This window comes from Lepidochelys kempii, chromosome 1 (assembly GCF_965140285.1).
Source record: "Lepidochelys kempii isolate rLepKem1 chromosome 1, rLepKem1.hap1, whole genome shotgun sequence".
Lineage (NCBI taxonomy): Eukaryota > Metazoa > Chordata > Testudines > Cheloniidae > Lepidochelys > Lepidochelys kempii.
In genome coordinates, this window is record NC_136380.1 from 137,216,757 (window position 1) to 137,243,240 (window position 26,484).

The 26,484-nt window shown below is 38.6% G+C and overlaps 1 protein-coding gene across 6 annotated transcripts in view; it reads right to left on the reverse strand.

Annotated features, from left to right (window-relative positions):
* Nucleotides 1–270: 270 nt before the first annotated feature.
* FANCB (FA complementation group B) overlaps nucleotides 271–26,484 on the reverse strand; it is a 28,454-nt gene continuing 2,240 nt past the window's right edge. For 4 of the 6 annotated variants that reach the window (XM_073355578.2, XM_073355627.2, XM_073355617.2 and 1 more), the window contains exons 2-9: nucleotides 20,069–21,099; nucleotides 18,721–18,873; nucleotides 18,085–18,177; nucleotides 11,366–11,494; nucleotides 10,540–10,706; nucleotides 7,191–7,642; nucleotides 4,499–4,736; nucleotides 271–836 (exon numbers count right to left, since the gene is read on the reverse strand). In XM_073355578.2, coding sequence (XP_073211679.1) covers nucleotides 422–836; nucleotides 4,499–4,736; nucleotides 7,191–7,642; nucleotides 10,540–10,706; nucleotides 11,366–11,494; nucleotides 18,085–18,177; nucleotides 18,721–18,873; nucleotides 20,069–20,992 — 2,571 coding nt within the window. In that variant the 5' untranslated portion in view covers nucleotides 20,993–21,099 and the 3' untranslated portion in view covers nucleotides 271–421. Of the gene's footprint in view, nucleotides 837–4,498; nucleotides 4,737–7,190; nucleotides 7,643–10,539; nucleotides 10,707–11,365; nucleotides 11,495–18,084; nucleotides 18,178–18,720; nucleotides 18,874–20,068; nucleotides 21,100–22,578; nucleotides 23,096–23,519; nucleotides 24,884–26,484 lie in introns of those variants that run through there. The other 2 variants (XM_073355598.2, XM_073355606.2) reach the window with 2 other exon arrangements.

Sequence of the window (26,484 nt, forward strand, 5' to 3'; positions counted from 1 at the left end):
TAAATGCCAACCTTAAGATTCAGTTTTAAATCAATACAAATCTAAGTATTGTCAATGTCTACAACAGGCATCTTCTTACAGGCTTTATTTAAAACTGTAAAAGTACTTGCTGTCTAGCTGTCCTAGAGGTCCATCTTTAATGTTCACTTAGTGTCAAACTGGCTATGCTTCATCAGCCAAAATACAGGTATTTATTTACAGCAATTTATGATTTACAAAGTGAAAAGTTATGTTAATTCTAAGTACTTTCAAAAAATGAAAATATATGTATCAAACAGTAGTGAGAACACTGGTAGAAAAAAGTTTTATTCTCCATCTTCTAAAAAGGAGTTACATACAGAAAGTAAAAACAAAATATAAATAATGCTTTAGAGAGTCATTTAAATAAAACTGTATTCAAAATAAATGTAGAGAGGAATCATTAGGAAACGTTCAGTCTCCACGCAATCATATCAGAACACAACTGAGCCTCAGCAATTTTCCAAGTAATTTGTCTGTAAAGGGCACCGCTTACTGTTCGGTTCATACCCAATGCACGTTGCTTCTGTTCGTTTTGAAGCTTCTCTCTGAACTGTCGCACTGCTTCCTTTTTGTCAGACAAAGACGACACTGTAACCCTGCTCATTTCCTTGCCTGCCTCACAGCTCAAGTTGTTTTCAACTTCACTTACTGCAGAGGAGAAAGAACTCCGAAGGGTGACCATTTCCTTTTCCAAAGCTCGTGCAAACTGGTCAGTAAGGATGTCCTTGCTTTCTAACCTCAGTGGTTTTACTTTGCAGGTTGGTGGGAGAACTCCAATGAGGCTATGAAGGCACTGGAACAAGACAGTTTGATTTCTGTAAAATGAAACAAAGGATACAATTCTTTCAAAATTCGTTAGTGGAACTGTACAATGAAGCTACTTTAAACTGACTGGGGAAATTACCTATACATCTTATTGTATAAATCTTTTAAGTTCTATTTCCTGCAGGTAGAATGGCAAGCAAAATCTTCTCTTTATGCCAACTACTGTATAGCCAAAGAATTAATACTAAGTAGACTTGCGCAACATCAGCGCTGAGATATATACTCACAGTTAAGAGTGCTGTGTGGCATCTGTTTCTGGGACAAGTATTGGACTGTAATTAAGGGGGTGAAGGAGATTAATGTGTTGAGTTAGTGTGTTTCCTTACATGCTGAGCCAGAAGGAAGTTACAATGTGTTGTGTGAACATTAAAGTATAGTAAAGAGTTGTCCCATAACTTGGCATTTTCTTGTTTTTAAGGGTTTACAGAGGGAATGGCTATGTTGCACTTAACCAGCCTTAATTCCTTTAGAAAAGTGTTTTTAGTTTATGATTTCATGGGGTTTTTCAATACAAGAGAAGGAGGGTATAGCAGTGGGCAGGGATGCTTTTCCCATAACTTCCATTATGGCATGCGGCTGTAGTATTATGGGCCATGGGAGACTCAGGGAAGACAGAATGGCCTGTCAAACGCTACATCTGCTGTGCTGGGCCAGCCCCAGATCCTCAGAAGAGAGGAGTCTTTGAAGCCAAAGAGCTTAACCAGAGACTTGAAAGCACTCAGTATATTGGATACTATCCCTAACTGAACTGGAGTTTACAGTCTAGGCTGTCTTCAGTTTCCTGTACATTTTTTTAAACCACAGACTATAGGGCCTGCCATTTTTCTTCAAGGCATTCTGATTTCAGTCCATTTGAAGACAAGGGAAGATGGAGAAAGCTTTATTTTCACGATAAGGCTTTAGTGAAATAGTGTCCATCTTCTCCAAAGATGGCCTGTGGCTTCAGTCTCAAATTATATGAAATGACAACTATTAGAATGAGAGTTAATTATAAGTATAAGGGCAAAACTTAGATACACTGAAGTTAATAACTTTGATTAGCGATATAACCTGAATTCCTCAAAATGTATATTTGGCACTAGTTTTCAATGAATTAATTACACGGGAAGTTTGAAAGATAACTAGCCAGTGGTTTATTAGCAAAAGGGATAAAAACAATGGTAAGACACACAGTTTCTTAAAAAGACTGATATTGAATCAGTTTTCATTAGCAGATTTATTCAGAGTTCCTCAGATGATTCAATCTTTACTCAAATAATGTCCTTTAAATTTGGTGATGATACACTGTATTCTTCATATGAAACAATGAGGCTAATCCCTACTTTGAGTAAAAACTGAGCCTACTATAAAGGCACACCAGTAATACCTTCTCTTTACTCTGTCTTTTAGACTGAATTGTTCAGGGTAGGGAATGTACCATATTTCATGTATGAGAAGTATTTAGCATACTGCGTAGGCTACCAAGCCAAATAATATTGCTATTATTAACATAGTACTTGGCCTGATGGAAGAAGTTCTGTGGCCTACCCATTTCTGAAACAGGTAAGATCTAAACGTGGATACATGCTAGTTCAGCTGATCCACACTGAAAAAAATAATGAAGGTGCAATCGTGACTATTCAGACAAAGATTTATACTATCATTTATTAGATTTTGAGGACAGGAATTAATCAGCACTGCATACAGAATATTGAATTAAAATTCACTATGAGATGTTAAGTGAAAAAATGGTTAATGATCAGATCACCATTTGTAGATTTCTTATTTTTAATCACAGTGTTAAAGGGCAAATTTAGTTTTATTTAAATAAAAGTTATATTACCTTTTAGAGAAATTCAGGATTTTCCTAAATTGACATAATCTTGCAATTCAAACGGAATGGCCATAAACTGAAAAAAGTAGGGAACTCACGAGAGTTGCAGATATTTGCACTCTCCAAACTGCCTCATGAAGTTTGCATATAAGAAGCTTCACAGGAAAGCTTGCAAACTGCTAAGCTTCATTCATTTACTGAAGATCTGTGGTTAGTAGTGAGATTCCAATTCTTAGTGCCAAGGGAATATAGCCAGAAATCTGACTCAGAGACATGCATTATTTTCCAAGGGTAGTAAGCAAAGACAACCCTTAAAGTTGCTGAACATACATTATTGCAAATTCATGGAACTGTGTATTTTGACATATTAAATAGCATTAGTCCTGTATATACTTTGATTTTATGCCCAAGTGTCTGTGCAGAGCACAAATGATTGCAAAAGGCAATTCAATCAGATCTACTAATAGGCATAGGATGGTAATTTAAAAACAGTCCTAAATGGCTGTCACTGCTATACTTATTACACTATGGCAAAATAATTATAATGAAAAAATAATATGCTGCCTCAAACTCAAGTTATGGAGGATGTGACACTGCACCCCATATTCTTCATAGTAATATTATCTGATCATAGCATAATTCTGATGTATTTTATGCAAAATAAGCTATGTGAGGTGACATTGGAAAAGTTATGATTTGCTGAATATGATTTCTTAAAATCATATGTATCACTGTCTGTATTCATGTATCACTTTTGTATCTGAAGTTATAAATACTAGGTATCTGTATTTCAAACGTAACTACACCAGGGTAACGCCCATTAGACAAGATGCTTTCAGTCTAGATAGCTGGTTGGGAAGGGTGTATTCAGAGCAATGAGCCATTAGGGAAAACAAAAGGCCTTAGGAGAAGCTTATCTCCCACCTGGTGAGCCGTCTTGAGAACATTACTCAGCCTATGAGTGATGCCTGCTATGACACTACAAGGACATGTGACCAGTCTTGGGATGTCAGTATCTTTCCACAGACTGGGTTGGGAACCAAACTTTGGAACAAAGGGTTCCCACCATATGCAAAAGCTATATAAGGCAGGGAGTGAAATCATCTGGTTTTCTTCACTCCCCACAAAAGACTACTCCTGGAAACATCCGAGGATCAAAGACTGAACTGGGGGAAGTGCTGGACCCAGGCTAAAGCAATTTCTAGCCTGTGAATGAAATACCAGGAGATTCCAAGCTGTGAAGCAAGTGCAGTTACCCCTTAAGAATCTGCAGCCTGCTTGTATCATTCTTTTAGGGTGAGAATCTGCTAATTCATAGCCTATCTAGTATATTAAGCTTAGTTTGCATTTTTTGTTTCTTTGCTAGGTAATCTGCTTTGATCTGTTTCCTATCCCTTATAAATCACTTAAAATCTATTTTTTGTAATTTAGTAACTTGTTTTGTTTTCATCTAAAATCAGTGAGCTCCGACTGGAGCACTTGGAGAAAAAAATCTCTCGCTTGGCTACCACAAGTGTGCATTGTTCTCGTCACACTGAGGGAGAGGTGGACCGGGTATTAAACCCATATACTGGCCAGATTTGACCAGGGCAGCACAGTACTACTTTGGAGTCCCAGGCTGGGAATCTGGTGGTTAGAGAGCCCGCATATAACTGCAGCTACCTGTATGAATGCTGGTGAAAGTGCAGGCTGGAGGGCTTTGAAGTTTGTCACAGCAGTACAGTGTGAGAGGGAGCCCTGGCTGGTGGATCAGGGGGCTCAGTGGGGCTCCAGGTGGCACCTCAGGGGGAACCCATCACATAGAACTTGGTATTCCCTAAGCTTTCTAATTACCATTACCTGCAAAACAATGTTAAAGTTCCTTCAAATGGAGTTTTTAGATTCCAGTTAAAGACAGTGCCATGCAGACTTCCCAATTTATGACAAAACATATTTTCAGGGCATTCTTTGATTGGCATACACTCCATTTGTGATAGTAGCCACATGTTCACCGGAGTCAGTGTGCAGTCAGATGAGACTATCTGAAAGGAGAATTTGAGAGAGACTGCAAGAATAGCAAATATATCTTCCATGGTGCCTGTAAGAGAAAAAAAATATGAAAGGGTATTAAATCTAAGTATTTAAATATTTTACTAGTTAACAAATACTGATCAAAATGTGTTTTTCTTTCAGATTTCATCCTTAATTTCAGTACCTCCTTTTTACTGCTATTTCAAGGAAGCTGGAACTGGGAAGTTTCAATGTTTCCATAGTCACAGATGATATCTACCTTGCTTACCTAGCATTGGTATGTCCCTCTTGCTTGATCTTACATCACAACTGTCACCCTTGGATTCTGTTTCACCTCACAAGTCTACCAAAGCATCCAGCCCTTCCCAGGGAATTCCCTTCCCACCACCTTCTTACTGGGTTCTTAGCAAGCATCTAGGTCAGCTGACAAAGGGCCTCCTGGATATTAGAGAGTTGTAGGGAAAAACATTGGTTTACCAAGAGAATTATCAATAGCCTACTGTGATATTAGTATGATTGGTGGACCTTGGCCATTGATACAGTATCTCCAAAATAGTCTCCTCTTCCCTGGCTTTGCCCACAGAGATGACAGAGCATTTCAGATTCCCTGCAGCTGATTGAGAGAGGGAGGTCTCATTCTAAAATCAGACCAAATGAGAATTTTTTTTTTAAATGAAAAGGGTTTATGTATGGCTGCATTTTGTCATCGGTATGAGGTAATCTCAAAATGTTTAGCTAGTTATCCCAGGAAAATTATTATTATATAATTGTTTATATGAAAATTTAATATGTCATACTTAGAGGAGATAAACAGTAGAGACTGTATCTTTAAAGACATTTTTCTCCCCCTTTCCTCCTCAGATCAAGCTCTAAGATTTGCCAAATAAGCTTGCTTGTCAGTTTCTCTTGAAGAATGAGTTTTAAATTTGGTGTCCCTTGTTTCTCTATTAAACAAGAATAAACTGGAACTCCCAATTTACCTTCTCTATATTATTCTCTCTTTGTATACCTCTATCCTACCCCTTCCCCTTATTTAATTTCTCTAAATGAAAAAAATCTCTGCCTTTTCAATTTCTACACATGTAGAAGTTTTTCCATGCCTCTAGAGATGTTACTTGTCTGTGGGCATCTTCTATTTCTGCTACATCTTTTTTTGCAAGAAGATGACCAGAACTGAATTCAGTATTCAGGGAGAAGGCCATTGATTTATAATGGGATAACACCATTATATGTAAAATGGATATCCTACACATTGTTTGCTTTTTGATCACCAATGTGCATTAAACAGAAAAGAGGATTATAGTTATTTTGATCCCAGCAAAGTTTATGCAGAGCTGGTAAGAAAATTGCAGACAAAACTGTATACACTGGTTTGCCAAACCTGAAGTTTCTTGTGAAAGTGAGTCAGGTTCAACAAACTTTTGATGAGCATTTGGCCAAATCACAGACAGTTGCCTGGTTCCCTGTCTGCTCACCTGGTCAGCTGCTGGGGAGCTGTGCCATACAGGTCATGAATCCCAGGATCCGTGGCTCCAGAGCAGCCCCACTGTCAGGGTTCCCAGGATTCCTGCTGGTACCCGGAAAGCCCTGGGGACTCTCAGGGTATCCAGGCTCCCTGCTGTGGAGGGATTAATTGAGGCTTTGCTCCTGGCGCCATGGAAGGGAAGCTGGCAGACTGGAGAATCTTGGCTGAAGCCAGGGCTCTCAGGACTTCCAACATTCTCCGCCATGGAGCTGAGAGCCTGGAATGAGCTCCCAGGGTTTGCAGCTTTGGGGCACTTTCCATGGCAGGGCTGCCCCAGCACTGTACACCATGAGCAGGTCTGGGAGCCCAGGCAGCTGCTGAGTGAAAATGACAACAATCTCCATTTCACAGGTCAGCAGTTGGACAGGAGAGCATATTTTATTTTGGAAATACCATGTGTCAGCATTTCTGAAATGACATTTTTTCAGAATTTTCAGGACACAAGAAGTTTTGAAAAAATTGGTTGTGTTCCAATATGGAACGCAACCAAATTTCAAAGTGTCAAAATTTCTCAAATCAGAAATCCCTCAACCAGCTCTAGTTATATGAAGTTCAAATTATTCTTTCCAGGATGCATTACCTTCCATTCATCATCCGCCATCACAATGCCAATTGACTTAAGTTTTATTAGGTCCTTCTGAAGTTCCTCTGTCTTTTTTAAATAAAAAATCTACATTTTATGTTACCTCCAAATTGTGCACTGCTCTCCCCCTTTTTAAGATCAATGAATATATTTAAGCACTAAACCTAAGTACAGAACCTGGGAGCAACTTACTTAAAATTTTTCCACATTGAGAACACATTTTTCCTAATGTTTTCTGTCTCAGTCAGTTTCTAATTCATGACAGACCATTACTTTGTAATGAAATTATACATATTTTGGTAAAAATAATTACAATATGAAAAAATGAGATTATGGCTTAAAACAAAGATGAGGAAATTAAATTAACCAGCTCTTCTGACTAATGTGAACAAATCAATGCATAACATATTTACCTGTATGATTATTATTTCTTAGCAAGTTTACTGAATATTTTCCACTTGAAATATCTTCCAAACATAATGAAATTTTCCCACATAGTAAAGTCAGCTTTTTGCTTTCTGGCAGGTTGCCATTTTGATATTTTCTCGTCTTAGCATGCAGCAGTATCATACAACATATATCACGGAATGCCAGCAGTGGTGAAAGGCGGGTAACAGCAACAAATGTCTTTGCTCCATCTGACGGAATTTTAGAAGGTCTTCCAAGGTACTCTTTTTTCAGATCATTCTTGCTATGGAAGTCTAATTTTATCCTTTTTGGCTGTGGTTCCATTTGGCATGAGGAGATAGACATTGCTGAGAAAGTCTTATTCAGTTTAACTATTTTACTCTGACACTCAATAACTGGAGAAACTGAAGTGAAGTCATGATCCATTACCAGGGATAAGCTGACATCATGCAGTGACCTGTAAAACCCATAAAGATTACTGTACTTCAAGTTCACATTTTACAGTCAGACAAATATAATCAAAGATTTGCAAAGAGGTGTACTGACATTTAGTGCTTTAACATCTTGGAGATTCAAGATTTTATGCTGTCAGCCGCATTACCAAAGAACAGATGAATTGATCAAAAAATCTTTAACATATTTTCAGACTAATTCATATGATAGTGCAAAGGTGTCAGGTAAGCACTTTGAAAGTATATTTTAATATATACTTTACCCTAGTCAGTATGCATGGTGTGAGGTTTCGAAAACACAGGCTGGGATTTTCAGAGAAGCCTACCTGCTAGGTGTCCAATTCCCATTGGAAGTTAATAGGATCTATGTGCTTAATTCCCTTAGATGTCACTGAAAATCCCAGTCACAAGTTTGTGTAGATAAACGATTAAAGTTTATTTTTAAATTTTGTTTTAAAAAGGTATATTTACTTATAATGCAGTACAAGGATACCTAAAATACAGAACAGCAACATTCCTGCCATCTTTAAAAATCTGTTTGAAATGTGATGTTAATTCTTCAAGTGAAGGATAGGGCCCTTCTGCTACTTCAGACTTAATTTTAGAAACCTCTATGGAGTTTTGTTCAAATAGCATTTGAATTTCAAAGTAAGATTCTAAATTATTACACTATTTAACTTAACAGATACAATACAGTGCTGTGTGAAATTTGTGAAATGCTCTATTCACTTTAATATTACTATGTACTGTTCTCTCACAAGTGCCCTAAAAGGACTTGAAACAATGTTTTTGTTAATTTCATTTTGTCAGTCAACTAAGCTTCAAGCTATGAGTCAGGTTTAAAAGACTCATGTTTCACAGTTTTCTTTGCAGTGAAGTAACATCTTATGCTACAATACAACATTGCAATTTCGCTCAAAAGGAAGGGGAAACGTTTTTAGGCACAGGCATTGCTAGTTAAATATTCCATGGTCCCATTAAAAACAATTACTATGTTAAATACAAAATTACTACCTTCAGAGCTAAAAATTAAAACTTAAAAGCGAAGACAACCTTTTCCCCCAGTGGCTCTTAGAAATGAAGATGAAGTCAAGTTTTTTTTTATAAAACTATAGCAATCTGGCAGTTGAGAGAGACCACATGTATAGCTCAGGCACAGTGTCTAAAAGGCTTAGCAGGTCAGTTCACTCACAGTCATCGGACAGATTTTCAGTGGCACCCTCCAAAAGACTAACTTTTCCAACATCTACTACTTTGCTTATAGGAATATACATAGGTCAAAAGGTGAGAGCTCTGCCTCTAACAAGCAATATGTTCCTGTGTCAAGTTTAAACGCACTTTTCAAATTAAATACTTGCTAATTATATTTTTCTAGGACATAAGTGAATTAGTGAACACTCTCTAGGGATGGAAAATGTTCAACTAACTATGAAAATCAAGATATATAACAGAACAAACAAGTCATTTTAAAGAAAGTTAGTTTTATTTAATTTTTTATACATACAGGAAATGCTACAAATTTATTTACACTTGATTTAAATCATGTGGGATTGCCAAATTTTTATTTGGCTTCACATCGAACACCAAACTGTAACAAAATTCAATTCAGAAGACTAACACTAGAGTAGCTGGATGCACATCATGTGGCCAGATGTTACAAATGTTATGGTCAACAGAAAGTCTGCGATGTTTTCTATGGTACTTTTCTCTTAAAATGACATGGACTCTTGCCAAGAATGGAAACAGAAACAAACATTTTTAGATTTATTGAAGGAATTATGCTAAGGCAGCAGAAAGGATACAGTGAAAAATAAACCCAGAAATGCAAAAGTTAAGGAACTTTTAGCACTGATGTAGCCACATTGCACATAGGTAGTGTATTACGTTCAGTTTTCTTGCTTCCTATGTAGTTTAAAATTTCTTTAAGTTTATAACAGGGGTTGCTAAACCATGGCTCTTTTACAGTTAAAGTGCATCTTGTGGAGCCCCCCACGTCCCCTCCCCCGCTCCCATTCTCCATCTACCAGACTGCGGGGAACTCAGGGCTTCTGCCTTGCAGCAGGGTGGTGGGACTAGAGGTTCTGCCAGAGACAACTGGTGCCCGCTGGGGGCAGGGGGGCACAATTTAAAGGTTCGTCCCGTGCTCCTCCCAACAGCTTGAGTCACACCTCCCAGACACGTCTCCCCGCTTACCCTCAGTGGCCCCTCCCTGCAGCTTCAAGATGTTAGCTCTGCAGGGAGAGGCAGCAGCAAAAGCAGTGGCTCTCCCTGCAGCTCCCAGCTATTTGCCACTGCCTCTCCTTATGTCTATAGTTCCCAGCTTGACAGCTCCAGCAACTGCAGTGCACCGAGTGGGTCTGGTGGCACCATGTGACTGAGCGGGGCCAGCAAACTCAAGCAAAAATCAGGGGACAGGTACATGTCCCCCCCCCCAATGTATCACCTTTGGCTTCTGCCCAATGGGGAGGGGGTCTCAAGGCTTCAGCCCCACGGGGCATGCTTGCCAGGGCTCGGAGCTTCAGCAGGATTGGGGCTGAATTCCTGAGCCTGGGCAAATGTCTCCTGCACAGCTGAACCCCTGAGATCACCCTCCCCGCAGGGCTGAACCCTGAGCCCCGGCAGGCACCTCCTGTATGGCTGAAGTTCTGAGACCCTCCCACGCCACCGGGCTGAAGCCCTGAGCCCCAGCAGGCGTGACCTGGATCTTGATTTTCTGAAATTTTGTCATATGCGGCCCGGAGGGTAAGTAAGTTTGGCCACCCCTGGTTTATAACATAAAATATAGATTTCTAAAGCACAGAGCCAAAAGTTACAAGTCAAATTTTTAACTTTGTAGTCACCTTCAACTTTGTAACTGCAGGATCCAACTTATAGACTAAGTTATTAGAATGTATTTACTTACAAGTTAGGTGATTCTGTTATTTTTACTCCAATTACCAAACTGTCATCCACCACACGTTGCCATAATTTCTCTATGAGGTGTTCTGGGACCTCAGATGTCAATGTCATCTTTTTATCAAGAGGATACAGAAAATCTTCTTCATCATCCCAGAGTGAAACAAGACCTTCCTTACAGAAAAATATATCTGTTTAAATAACTGAAGTGCATATAGTATAATTCTTTTACTGAAGTACTTAAGTGTTTTTACTTTACTGATTACCAAAAAGTATTCAGCTGATCATGAGGACAAAACAGAAATTTACCTGGAATGTGTTACACTTGAAGTATGAATGGAAATCTATAGAAACTAATTCTATCCTCTACAATAAATGTAAGATGTGTTTATCTAACTGTGCTTTGCAATGAACTCCTCATATGCATTAAGAAACTCAAAATTCATCCTTCCATTGTGAAACTGATTATATATTACAACAACGCTGTACTGCCACATAACCCTGTTCAAGCCAGTTGGGTATGTGATCCAAAGTTGTCTTGCATGATTGCATCTTAGTATCTTTATAGCTTTTGGTTCCTAAAACTATTAATTAGCTAGACATTGACAAAGGTGAGTCTTGAGATGCCCTAAAATACAGATGCTCCAATGTAGGTTAATTGAATATGCCACACATCTAGGGAAATATACTAAGAGTCAGTTTCCTTAAGTGTGTCGCCTTTTCAACCCACAACTGAAAAGTCAGTTTCCTACTATATATCCATCTCCAGTTAAAATAGATCATATTTCATTTTGACAAAAAATATAGAAACCATGACCTCACAATCATTTTACCTCTTCTGCAGTTGGTAGGATATGCTCTCGCTCTTGGACAAGATCTATTAATGCGCAGCAAGATTCAAAAAGAACCTTCTCCTTGAGCCGTAAATGTTGTTGAAGTTCCCGAACAGAACTGCAACCAGCCTGTGGGGTATAAAAAGGATGGTGATTAGACTTAAGTCACCAAAGTATGAATGGAAGTGCCTTAGGGCCTTTCAGCTTTATACTCCACTCTAGACATTTAAGTCAAAATTTTAACTTCAGGGTGCCTGAAGTTAGGCACTGAAATTCATATTTTGAAAATCAGGCCACTTGCTGACAAAACAAACTTGGGTGCTTAACTTTAGACACTTAAAAAAAAAATCTTGGCTTTAAGATAGTCTTCTGGATCCTCAAAGAAATCATAGATCCACACAAATATTTAGTCATCTCTTCCTGCTTTACTTTTCCTATCTAAATAGAAAGTTCTTTTTGCCTACGTTGGTTGGGATTATTGGCCAAACAAAGACCTTACACTTAACTTCTGAATGCCCCATCTGATCAATCTCAAAATTGCCTGGAATGTTCTAGGCAGAAATTGGCATACATCTATTATTTTGATGAAAACCAGAAGGGGGGGTGGGAGGGGAAGCAAAGGACCCATCAAGCCCTTTGCATCTAGTTAGTAGACTTAGCTGCTTCAATCACCTCTTTAATCGTCTATAGGCCCAAAAAAACCAAAACCAAACAAACAAAAACCATTTGATGGCAGCCATTCAGCCTACTGGCATAATCTCAGCTCTGCCCATCGTCCCATTAGAGTTTGATGACACCCTGAATGCACTTATCTCCCGGCCAGGAATAAAATGAATAAGAATGGTATGGAGGATGAATGAAGGGTCATGGAGCACACAGAGGTGGGAGAGTCAATGGAGGAATGCATGGTGTGTGCAATGAGCTCACCTTGAAGAAGCAATAAAGTGAGTAACCCTCTGGTAATCTAATTTAAACTGTAAGCATGATAAATTATTGAACCCTAATTTGCATCTTCTATGCTTTTTCTCCAGAAATCTTGGTGCAGAAGTCTGGAATGTGTTCTGCTTCATGACAAAGCAGCAGTATTCAAGTATTTGTTTAGTAAACTCTTTGCTGTGTCTCCACCTCTGTCCTACTTTCTAGAAGAGCATCAAGAGAATTTTAGAAAAGATTCAGGACACAAAGCTATCTTTTCAAAAGGGAAAGGTTGAAAGATATAAAAGTTGGGATTCATTCCTTTAGTTGTTTCTGCAGCATGAACTTCATGCACACTGCCCCGCTCTTGCTCCTAAGCTCCCCATTTAGAACCCTCACATTTGTTTCTATTTCAGGAACTCACTGCAAACCCTTCACCATCCTCATGCCCAGGGCTCCAGGTGTCCATTTCTCATTCCCCCAAAGACTCTCTCTGACTCCCCCATTCTACGTGCTGTGTTCATCTGCATTCCCCAGTCTCCCTCCATTTTCCCCTTCCACTCCATACCAGAGTCCACCCCGCATTTTTCCCTCTTGCCAAAGTCTCTGTTAGCACCTCTTTTCACCCACCATTATTTCTCTTCTTTCTATCTGGGAGATATGTCATTTAGGATATCAACATGTTAAACTGTTTTGGGACAATGGGAAGAGGCGAGATAGGGATATGCTTGATGGAAAGTTACTAATTGGTGCTATCAACCAACTACAGTAAAAGCTGTGTTATCTGGCACTTTATCAACCAGAAAGCTCTATTAACTGGCATTTCCGATATCTCCCAATAAACAAATCTTCAGTCTAGTAACTGGGACGAGTATACTGCCCAGGAGGTTATGCAATTGCACATTCTGCACTCTACTTTTATGCAAAAGAGGCAGAAGACAAGTAAGCAAGCTGATATCAGGGATTTATTCAAAAAAGCAGCTTCCAGGATGTGTCATAGGGTCATTACAAATTCAGCCCAATCTCCTACAATGATAATTGATGTTGATAATGATGACCCTGACACACTGCAAGATCCTGAAGAGCCTTCTGAATCATCAAAGAAAGATTAAATTATGTTCAGTATAGTTTTAGAGCTTGGCTACACTTGCAGATGTAGAGCGCTGGGAGTTAAACCAGCCTTCAGATACCGCAGCAGGGAAAACACTGCCGTGTGTTTACACTGTCAGCTGCAAGCGCACTGGCCTGGGCACATAAGCAGCTCCTGCAATGCCACAAAGAGCAGTGCATTGCGGTAGCTATCCCAGTGTGCAAGTGGCTGCAGCGTGTTTTTCAAATGGGGGCGGGGGTGGAGTGTGACAGGGAGTGTGTTGCGCGTATGTGGGGGGAGAGAGAGTGTGTTTTGGGGGGCAGAGTGTGTCAGCATGCTGTCTTGTAAGTTCAGACAGCTGCAGACTCCCCTCTCCCCCACCTCTCTCTCTCAGACACACTCACAGCAGCAGCATTCCACAGTAATGGTTTGCTTTGTCCCAGAGCAGATAAGCACGCTGGCTGTCAGAAGCGGAGCTTTGAAAGGGGATATCCGCATGCCCGCAGCCGAGTTCAAAACAATGACAAAAGTGGCCACTTGACTTCAGGGGATTATGGGACGTTTCCGGCGGTCAATCACAGTGCAATAATGCAACATGTCGCCCACACTGACATCCTGGCATTTGAGCCAGGGCGCAGCAAGCTCTATGCTTCTCGTGGAGGTGGATTACCAGGAGCGTTCCAGCTGCAGAGTCCAGGTGCTCTACGTGTCTTGCCAGTGTGGACATCTCAGGAGTCGGGGCATCCAGGGCTGATTTAGTGCGCTAACTTGCAAGTGTAGCCAAGCCCATAGTGTTCAGTGTAATTTTAGTGATTCAGATGTACGCCATGCACTGTCCATAGTGATATGTAGTGTCATAAGATAACCTACTGTATAGAAAACTACCTGTATTCACCCAAGTGCTTCAAGAAACCAACTACTTTGCAGTGCAGTAATACCACTGGATTGGTAAGTACCTGTATACTATTTTATACTTTATTCATTTTATTGTATTCTAATCATTTGAAAATTGGTATTCTATTGGTAAGTATAACTAACTGGAATTTTTACTAACCGGCATGCTCCCCACCCCCATATCCCTAACATGCCAGATAAAGCTTTTAATGTAATTTGATCTATAGACAATTGCAGAGGTGCTTGATGCTATGGCTCTGCTAAACATATTCCAAGGGTTCCAGGTGTCCTCCATTTCCCCCCTTAGAGTTTTCTGATTTCCGCCCCCCCCCCAAAAGTAATAGGGTTCTGACCCTTGAGGCCTAAAAATTCCCTGAAATTTTGGTATTAATCAATGTGGCATTCAAAAGTTACCACGTTACAGCCAAACAGTGAAATGCCATTAAGTTGAGAATAGGATTTCTAAAGCTGGCCAATAATACTAATCTAAGAAATTAAGATGCACAGAATTTGAAAGTAGAGAGCAATTATTTGAATAGGAATTAGTCTTGCGCGTTTCACATAGGTCATTTCCCTCTAGCATAAATGAAGCCCTGGGACTTTTCTGGCAAAAATGATGCATTTCATGATTGTCAATGAAATCTACACTTGAGTAAGAGATAAAGTTGCCAATTAAGTTACATGAAATAATAATCAGCAGGAGGATGGAAATTTTACAATCCCAGGGTTCTCTATCTAGATTGCAGGTCTATGAAGATCAAAAAGCACTCAAAAGAAAGTTTTCAGTATACAGAATCTTACATGGGAGACAGTCAATGGGTCCGTAAGGCCCAAAGCAAAGAAAATTATTGCCTTCGAGAAAGTGGGAGAGACAGGAAGGAGGCACCTATAAAACTTCAGTGGCCAGACAGGAAGGTACTGAGCTATAAAGCTTCAAGTGTCCAGGCTACTTTCGAGGCTAATGCAAAGATTACCCCCCATGCTTGCTTTATTTTTCTTAGTCTATTCTGTTTAGGCATTTTACTTTTGCTTAATTGTTTTGCAAGCCTACCCCCACAAATCAGCTACTGACATGTGAAAATATACCACCAAGAGGTTAAGTGTCTCATCCACAGTCACAGACCAAGTCAGAATGAAAAACAGAATGAGGACCCAAATCACTTGACTGCTAGGCATGTGCAAAACCCAAGAGACTACTGTTACTTCCTTTCTCTCAAGGCAAACCATCACTGTTTAGAGAGTCTACGACTGTCCTGCCAGAAGAGAATCTCAAGCAATAAGAGTAACCATTCAAATATTAAGTTGGTATTTAAACACAGTGTGTATATAATGGCCATTGTGATAGTCTCAGGTATTTTGATAGAATAGTTTCAACATTACCCCCAAATCCCTTTATTTTCTGGATTTAAGTTGGAAACAAGTTAATTCTCGAAAATATTTGATTTTTTTCCCCCAGTGCATAGAAATTTTATATATTTCCACACTACTGGTTTTGTTTCTGATGCAAGAACATTTGCAATTTGGTAGGTTCAAATTCTGCTCTCAGGTGCACACATCCAAACTGTAGTAAGGTATGTGAGGAAAGACTATGAAGATTACTTGGCTAACAGAGTAATGAAATATGGACCACCACTGATGCAAAAAACAGAATACTTAATATTTATTTCTCCCTGAGCCATACTATATGATACAATTAACAGCAGAAATTATTTTCTGCTTTTTTGGCATAAATTTATCTTATGTTCTACATCAGATATATAACATAAGAATGGTCATACCGGGGGTCAGACCAACAGTCCATCTACCCCAGTATCTTGTCTTCTGACAGTGGCTAATGCCAAATGCTTCAGAGGGAATCAACAAAACAGGGCAACTATTGAGCGATTCATCCCCGGTCATCTAATCCCAACTTCTTGCAGTCAGAGACTTTGGCATACCCAGAGCTTGGGGTTGCATCCTTGACCAGCTTGGCTAATAGCCATTGATGAACCTACTCTACATGAACTTATCTCATTCTTTTTTGAGCCCAGTTATACTTTTGGCCTTTACAACATCCCTTGGCAATGGGTATGTTGACTGGGTGTTGTGTGAGGAAGTACTTCCCTTTGTTTGTTTTAAATCTGCTGTCTATTAATTCCATTGGGTGACCCCTAGTTCTTGTGTTATGAGAAGGGGTAAATAACACTTCCTTATTCACTTTCTCCACAGCATTCATGATTTTATAGACCTATATCATATCCCCCCTTAGTCATCTCTTTTCTAAACTGAATGGTCCTAATCTTTTTAATCTCTCCTCATACAGAAACTGTGCCATACCCCTAATCATTTTTGTTGCCCTTCTCTGTATTTTTTCCAATTCTAAAACATCTTTTTTGAGATGGGATGAGCAGAACTGCATGCAGCATACAAGATGTGGGCACACCCTGGATCTATAAAGTGGCGTTATGATATCTACTCCTTTCCTAGTGGTTCCTAAAACTGTTAGATTTTTTGATTGCTGCTGCACATTGAGCAGATGATTTCAGAGACCTATCCACGATGACTCCAAGATCTCTTCTGTGAGTGGTAAAGACTAATTTAGATCTTATCAATCTGTATGGTTTTCAACTATCAACACTGAATTTCATTGGCAATTTTGTCACCCAGTCTTGTGCGATCCCTTTGTAACTCTTCACAGTCAGCTTTGGACTTAACTATCTCGAGTAATTTTGTATCGTCTGCAAAATTTTGCCACCTCACTGTCCACCCTTTTTTCCAGCTCATTTAGAATATGTTAAATAGCACAGTCCACATACAGATTCTTGGGGGACTTCACTATTTATCTCTCTCCATTGTGAGCACTGACCATTTATCCCTACCCTTTGCTTCCTATCTTTTAACCAGTTACTGATCCATAAGAGCACCTTCCCTCTTATCCCATGACTGCCTATTTTGCTTACGAGCTTTTGGTGAGGGACCTTGTGAAAGGCTTTCTGAAAGACTAAGTACACTATATCAACCAGATCATTCTTGTCCACAGGCTTGACGACACCCTCAAAGAATTCTAATAGATTGATAAGGCATGATTTCTGTTTACAAAAGACATGTTGACTCTTCCCCAACATATTGCGTTCATCTATGTGTCTGATCATTCTATTCTTTACTATAATTTCAACTAATTTACTTGGCACTGAAGTTAGGCTTGCCAGTGTGTAATTGCCAGGATCGGCTCTGGAACCCTTTTTTAAAAAAATGGTATTACTTTAGTTATCCTCCAGTCATCTGAGACAGAGGCTGAGTTAAGCAATTGATTACATACCACAGTTTAATAGTTTTGCAATTTCATAGTTGAGTTCCTTTGGAATTTTTGGGTGAATACTATCTAATACTGGTGACTTATTACCATTTATCAGTTTGTTCCAAAACCACCTCTATTGACTGCCTCTAGTCTGGGATGGTTCCTTAGGTTTGTCACATAAAAAGAATGGCTCGAGTATGGGAATCTCCTTCACATCCTCTGCAGTGAATATGGATGTAAAAAATTCATTTAGCTTCTCCACAATGGTCTTGTCTTCCTTGAGTACTCAATTAATACCTTGATTGTCTAGTGACCCAATTGATTGTTTGGCAGGTTGCTGCTTCTGATGCACTTACATTTGTTGTTGGTGTGTGTGTGTTTTGCTATTTACTCTCCAAATTCTTTTTTGGCCTGCCTAATTACACTTTTACCCTTGACATGCCAGAGTTTATGCTCCTTTCTTTCTAATTTAAAAAAAAAAAAAAAAAAAAAACTCAGCAATTTACGTATTAGGAAATACAGAGAGCACTACAGAATGCAAACCTGTAACCTTGCTTCGAGAGCTTGGATGGTAAGAAAACCATTCTCTTGTAGTTCTTCCGTAGGAGGAAAATCCTCTGTACAATTGATGTTGCTCTAAAGAAAAGAAAACATTAGTCTATCAGCTGAAAGCAAGATGCAGCTTACTGACATACAATTATAGAAGAACCTATTATGAGAAATTATAAAGCCACAAGGATCATAATGTGCAATCAAAAAAGTTTTTTTATCTACCAAATAAAAGTAGAAGTTAATGGTAAATATTGCAAACACCAATTTATGAGAAGTTAATTAACAAGTGCTAGGCTCTTAAGTGTCTTTGGTTAATCAGAAAATAAACAATGTAGCAAGTGTTGCTATAAGTATCAACATGAAACCTCTTCAGCAGCATTATTTTAATTTCCCCAAAGATCTTCTGTTATTGACTGTCACGTCAAGTCAGACAGTTATTTCAATTGATTCTTGTTTGTTATAACCTCACTATTAAAATCATAAGGCATTGTATTCAAATTTAAGGGGATTTGATAGCATATGTACAGCTTTACTTTGCACAAATATTTCTATTCATATCTTGAGCTTCTGTTAATGAAATTTCATTAGCATGTATTGAATGGGTAAGAAAAGGTAAACTGAACTTACTGCATAGCTGACCTCTCCAAAATCTGTTATAATGAATGTACTTAAACTATCTGTATTAGATTCGTCCTTAAAAAGTAATACAATTTGTTCAGTCCCAGTGCCAATAAAGTCATCTACCAGAACAGACTTCACTTCTTGCCATCTGGAAGCAACCTGCAGTAAAATGCAATATTAAAAATGTATACACCTTTTTCAAAGACATCTGTATTTGAGATTCAATTTTGTTGCAGTTTGCCTACAATTATCCACTTTTTAAAAAAGCACATAAGTGAGCAATTACTATATTTGCACAAGCAGGTACTTTAGTCAAGGGGTTGGACCACGGTACTGTGAGCTAAAGTCTCAAATTCTGTTTCTAGCTCTATCACCCTGGAAAAATTAGTTATCTTCGGTGTCTCAATTTTCCCCATCTGTAAAGTGCATATAACTTCTTTCAAAGAAAAGTCCACTTTTCCAAATAACGTCTTTCAAATACTGCAGCTTTTGAGTGTTCATTCTTAAATACAATTTACAATAAGGATTTTCAGAATTTATTGAGACCCGTGATTTAGTCATGTGATTCCCACCAATATTAAGATAGTTGTAGAGCTAAATTCTGCACCATGTATGGAAAGCTAGCTTATTCACAGAGCAGTTAAGGAGATGGTAACTTCAGGCATTTAGAGCCTGCCATATTCCCTCTCAAAGCTCAAATTACAAACAAAAATATCAAATTAAATGTTTATGTCAATTAGGTTCATTAAATGTGAAGAACTGAACAAAAAGCGTATTTTGTGCTTTGAAGGCAAACTACGAATTTCCAAATAAAGCAAAATTAAACACAGCTTCGTCAGAATATCAAAACACTAATCATTCACACTGCCTCATGAATGTAGCAAAACTAAAGCCAAAAAATGTCCATGGGCTTCACTTGCTGCATTTCTTTGTTGCTAAAATGTTAGGGAAAGTTAGTAAAATCCAAGCAGCAAATTTAAATTTGGAGTCAATATCTATTCAGTTCAGTTCTCTAAAATGGATTATGTAAAAACATTCATAACACAGACTTATTATAAGGGCAATTTTTATTCTAAACAACTTTTGAAATAGGAAGAGAGACACTGGCCAAGTCTCATTTTTTTTTAATTAAGCAACTGAATCATTTACTGGTTTTTTTAGAAAAATCACAGAGCAATACTAGGAAAGATGTACCCTACTGTACGTAGGTCATTTTAATGGAAGCAACATAAGGAGGAGCAGAGGTTTACACTAAGCTCTCTCTTGTGGGAACCTGACTTACAAATGTGGATGGGGAGAGGAAATAAAACCCTTAAAAACTTCCATTGTTTCTAGCTATATAAGACCATAATACCTGAAAGCTATCTTTCTGCACAGCACAGACATTTCCGGAAGCAAATGACACAACATACAGCATGCCATTTCTGCTTGTTGTCGCTACTTGTATTGAACAGGGCTCCTCATATGGAAGCTGGCAGATATCTTTAGGAAGACCATCTTGGAACCAAATCAACTGTTTTTTGTGGGTGATGGCAGCAGCTGATGTTCTGAATTGGCTTCTTGATATTGCAGTCCTGTGGACATGCACACAAGATATCACGCTGCTATAGGCATGAGGCAGAAAACAGGTGCCAGTTAATATTTTGTGATTTTCAATTGCATATACAACAAACTCACTGCCCCAGATGGCTCCATCTGATTTCGAAAGTGTTTGCCCATCTTTTTCTTGTGGCAAACAAGCAGTTCTTGTCCCTAATACTACAATGCCTTCATTCTCAATCTCATCCGCCCATTCAATGGAAGAAAATGGAACAGAAGCACTTAGCACTGTGTAGGTTTTGGTAGAGATATAAACTAGTTTTTTAGCATGTCTCCATAATACTGTTGGACCATTAAGCAACCTTATATCATCTTTCAATTCATAGTCCAATTTAAAATTTAAGCACTGTTCAAATTTGTTGGAGCTGTGAAGCAACAATAAAAAGTATTTGAAAACACTATTATTTTTTTTCTCTCTCATCAAAATACAGGGGAGATTAATTCCTGTTCTGAAGTCTGCTGTACAGCTGCAACAAACAATTTCAATATTCAAGCTCCCACCATGCATGCTAAACAGTCCTGAGGATTTTTGAACAAACAGCTTAGTGCCACTGTCGTATGCCATTCTGTTGACATGTAATCCTCTTGTTTTTTCAGCCGCACATTTTGCTTTTGACAGCTGAAAAATGAGGACTTCTCCATTGTAAGATAAGATTTTTTCTTGTTCATCTGATAGCATTTCCCTTTATGGTTATTCCACTACATGAATTCTGGATGTCTCTTCATTTTTCATTAGGACAATTTTTCTGTTGAACGAAATTTGTAATCCAACTGATCTTTTTCAATCTACAAAAGTAAAAAGAAATAAAAGCTTTTCAGATTAATTGAATATAATTCATGAGGATTGCAGTTACAAGCCAATCATATGGTCCCTACTATAAAGTTCTGAAGTTAGTGTGATGTTTGCCACAGTTAGCAATGCAGGACTGGAATCAAACTTAAAAACTTTTAAATCAAATATAGACAATCAGTAACAATTTGTGGTAGAGATCTAATATTTTTACTCTTAATATGACAAAATATCTTTTAGTTAGTTTTTGACATTGTTGTTTACCAAAAGTATTAATATACTGGTTTCCAACAATTCTACAACATAAAATAATTTATTTCATTTAAGCTATTTGATAACAAAATTATATTAAGTTATTTCACACATATGGAATCATGAAAATTCAAGAAGGTTGCTCTTAGGCAGGGGTGGGCAAACATTTTGCCCCGAGGGCCACATCGGGATTGCAAAAATGTATGGAGGGCTGGGCAGGGAAAGCTGTGCCTCCCCGAATAGCCTGGCCCCCGCCCTCTACCTGCACCCTCACACTTCCTGCCCCCTGACCGCCCCCCCCGGGACCCCAGCCCCATCCAACCCCCCCTGCTCCCTGTCCTGACTGCCCAACCCCCTATTCACACCCCCCACCCCCGAGACTCCCACGATTATCCAACCACCCCTGTTCCCTGTCCCCAGAACCTCTGCCCCATCCAACCACCCCCTGACCGCATCCCCGGGATCCCTTGCCCCTTATCCAACCCTTCCCCTCCTCCCCTCCCCCCCAGCTCCCTTACCATGCTGGAGCCAGCCATGCCACTGCGCTGCCCGGCAGGAGCTTGCCGCCTGGTGGAATCAGCCACGCTGCTGCACTGCCTGGCAGGAACGGCAAGCCAGAGCGCTGGCAGCGTGGCGGCAGGAGAGGAGGGACAGCAGGGGAGGGGCCAAGGGCTAGTGTCCCCAGCCGAGAGCTCAGGGGCCGGGCAGGACAGTCCTGCGGGCTGGATGTGGCCCGCGGGTCATAGTATGCCCATCTCTGCTCTAACAGGAAATTGCAACTCCAAGAACTCCCAAACTATTTACTCAGGCATAATTCTATTTACATTTAAAGAATTTATTCTTGAGCACAGTTACACAAAAAGGTCTTTTTACAAGACTTTATAAGAATACAACTATCATGGTTGCCTGGAAAACCTTTTATAGACAAAATGTAAAGAATGGAGGCAACCTAAGCCAAGTGACAGGTCACAATTTATATCCCAACTACATATTCTCAGCAAGCTCCTGAGAAGAACAAAGGTTAATTTCCATTAGCTGGTCCCATAAATCAACAGCAACTGAAAACAGCTTGATTTATATCTAGTTTATTTTTAGCAAGGAAACAAGCAGATGTTGGGAAAGTAAATTTAATTCTTAGCTACATTTAAAAAAATCAATACTACACATTGTGTGAAATATATATTTTCAAATATGTAGCAACAATTTAAATAATACTGAATTACTTTCACATTAAGCCTTATTGTTGAACAAAATTGCTTTTCATGTAATATTTCTCATTTCAACTGATGCGGTTTGAAAGTTATTTTTTTCATCCCAATCTGGTCCAAGTTAGTTAAGCCTTTCTGAGAAAAAAAACAATACATTTTCCCCATAAGTTCCATTTAGAAGTTTTGTTCTTGGATAACAAACACACCCAAACCAAGACACTTCATACTTGGCATATTAGTTTTATTGAAGCTTAAAAAGCAAACCAGGTTTAAGGAAAACTGATCAACAGTTTGAGACAGTTAGGAGCTTTTAAGTAGACAGTTGCATATATGTGCAAACTTTCTCCAGGTGTACACCGAAAGAAGGGAGAACGATTCCACTCCTGTCCTCACTTCTCCACCTATTTCTTTTTTCTAGATGAGATTAGAAATACACAGAGTGGATAAAAAAAATCAATGATTTAAAAAATTTTAAAAAATTAATTGATTTTTTGATAAAATGCTTTTTGAGGAAAAAACCTATCTAAAGATAGTTTTAATTAAGATATCTTTGAGCTATAATGTATCTCATCATGGGATAGGGATTATAAATTCTAATTCTATAGTATGAGACAATATATTCATGTAATGTTTAAGAAAAGTTTTGTAAATGAGTTCCAATAGTTCATGGATTAGGGACCCAATTTTATGGGGTCCAGGGGCTTCTGGATAGATTTAGATTAATCTTTACATCTACCCAATGGGACTCTGTGCTCAGTCTATAAGATAACATCAGAGATGCTTAGTTTTGCAGTTCTCAAACTGTGGATTTGTGTCTCCAGAGATAACATGCTTGTTAACAACAAAAATATTTTAAAACAAAATAAAAATAAATAAATAAATAAAATAGAGGTGAGAAATAGACCTCAACCCCACTGTCCCTCTACAAATTTGTGTACACAGAGTCAATCCCTTACCTCTCTCTAAAAGTGCAAAGTTTCAAAAAGTTCAATGAACAGAAGATTGTTGGGGGTGGAACAGATCTGGACAAGGAGAAGTCTGGAGATAAATGTGAGAAGGGAGGGATAGGCAGTAGAAACAAAAGTGAAACTGTTTGAGCAGCATATTCCAGAAGTCTTGAGGTCTTTCTGAGTGCAGCCTTCATTGATTTGAGATCTACCATACCATTCTCTCACTAGAAGAGAAAACCTATAACGGTAGCAGGCCGTAAAAGAGACCCAGTTTGTGAATCATAGAATTGAATCATAGAATATCAGGGTTGGAAGGGACCTCAGGAGGTTATCTAGTCCACCCCCTGCTCAAAGCAGGATCAATCCCCAATTTTTGTCCCAGATCCCTAAATGGCCCCCTCAAGGGTAGAATTCACAACCCTGGGTTTAGCAGGCCAATGCTCAAACCACTGAGCTATGTCCGCAATGATCCTGTTGTATGTGCTTGTGTGACAACAGAAGAAGGGAATGTCTTCCTTACAGAAACAATTGATACATCAAGAAATGCACACAGCAGAATATTTACAAGTAGTAGTAGTAAAAGCTATAACAAACTGTGAAAAAAAATTCAAAAGTCTAGTACGCAACTTGGTCACAGACAATGCTGCAAACGTATCCAAGATGAGAAGAAATTTAGAGGAGAGTCCCAAGGTAATAACATACAGCTGCAGTGCTCATTTGATGCAGCTCCTAGCCAAAGACTTCAGTGTTCCAGAAATAAAGGCTAACGTTGTTGATATTGCAAAATACTTCCATAACAGCCACTTTGCAGCAGCTGCTCCGAAAAAAGTGGGAGGAAGCAAGCTAACTCTCCCACAAGACATGCGATGGAACTCAGTAGTGGACGGTTTTGAGCACTATATCAAGAACTGACCTAATCTGATGACAGTTTATGAAAAAAATCGTGAAAAAATAGATATCACTGTCACAGCCAAAGTTCTCAACATTGGGTTTAAGAAAAATGTGAACACATGCTAAGTACCCTGAAGTCTATTTCTGTAGCCTAGAATAAAATGCAGGGAAATAGCTGTTTTATGGCGGACACTGTTGAAATTTGGAAAGAACTAAGTGAGATCTTAAAGAGAAATATGCAATGAGAGAGTTAAATTACAAGCATTAAAAAAAAATGAATGATACAAGCACTATCTCCAGCTTATTTTCTTGCAAATATTCTCAGTACTCAGTACCAGGGTCAAACCTTCACAGCTGAAGAAGAGGAGTTGGCTATGATGTGGACATCCAGCAATCATCCCTCCATAATGCCAACTATAACAAACTTCAGAGCTAAGGGTGAACCATTCAAGAAACGGTTTCAGAGGAACAGCCGTGTTAGTCTGTATTCGCAAAAAGAAAAGGAGGACTTGTGGCACCTTAGAGACTAACCAATTTATTTGAGCATGAGCTTTCGTGAGCTACAGCTCACTTCATCAGATGTTTACCGTGGAAACTGCAGCAGACTTTATATACACACAGAAATCATGAAACAATACCTCCTCCCACCCCACTGTCCTGCTGGTAATAGCTTATCTAAAGTGATCAACAGGTGGGCCATTTCCAGCAGAGGGTGAGAAAACCTGGATTTGTGCTGGAAATGGCCCACCTGTTGATCACTTTAGATAAGCTATTACCAGCAGGACAGTGGGGTGGGAGGAGGTATTGTTTCATGATTTCTGTGTGTATATAAAGTCTGCTGCAGTTTCCACGGTAAACATCTGATGAAGTGAGCTGTAGCTCACGAAAGCTCATGCTCAAATAAATTGGTTAGTCTCTAAGGTGCCACAAGTCATTCAAGAAACATATGCTTGCTGATGGTATTTTAAAGAAAGTCACACCAGTGAACTGGTGGAAGTCATTTAAGCACTTGGATTCAGAGACTGTTGAAGTGATAATCTCACTTTTAACAGCAGTAGCTTCTTCTGCCGGCGTAGAAAGAATATTTTCTTCCTTTGGACTAATTCATTCCAAATTGAGAAATTGTTTGGGACCTGAAAAAGCAGGAAAGCTTGTTTTTCTCTTCCAGATTATGAACAAACAGGAAAATGAAGGTGAAGACGACTGAGTTAACTGAAGAAGCCAATACAGGTATTTTAAATTTTTCATGTTGACCTGGCTGACATAAATATTAAAAAAAAAAAAAATCAACTAACTATTTTAGTAAAAACAATTTTAACAAAAACAAACCTGATTTTAAAAAACTTGAACGTTTAACTCAATTCAAAAATTCATATGCTTGTTTTGTTAAAATATTATATATGTTTGCTGATGAAGGAAAAAAAACCAGAATACATAACGCTGTTGTTTTAGTTAAATAAAACAATTTAAAATGTCTGTCTGGTGATTTTCTCCTCCTAATACAGCATGACAAGAAAAGCCTCCAAATATTAATGATTAACCTGTTTAATTGGAGATATTTATGAAGTCACTGGGAGGTGAACTATCTGCTTCAATTACCTTTGGTAAATGAAATAACCAATAATTCATTTTCTGATATAGCTGTTTTCAAAAGAAATCACTTTAAAAATGTATAGTGGTTACCTTCTAAAAATGAAACCTACATCTATCTCTCAGTTGTGAAGATTACGTATTAAGGTTATAACAACCAACAAGAATGCACTTTTATGTAGAAATCCATGATTAAATAGAGGCTTCCTGACTAGTGATTTAAATCATTATTTAAATCAATTTGGTTTAAATTAAATCCACCCTGGAAATACAACATGGCTACAAGTTACCTTTCACAAACTGCACAATAAAATAAATAGTAATAATAATAATAAAAAGAAAGTTAATAGATAAAGAAATGGATTGAAATTTGTTGTAAAACATTTATAGTAAAAATGTAGTTCGAAGTTTTCCCGGATATATTTTTTTTCATTAACAGTCCCACAAAAACAAAAGTGACCACATTCAATTTATAAAAGACCACGTTACA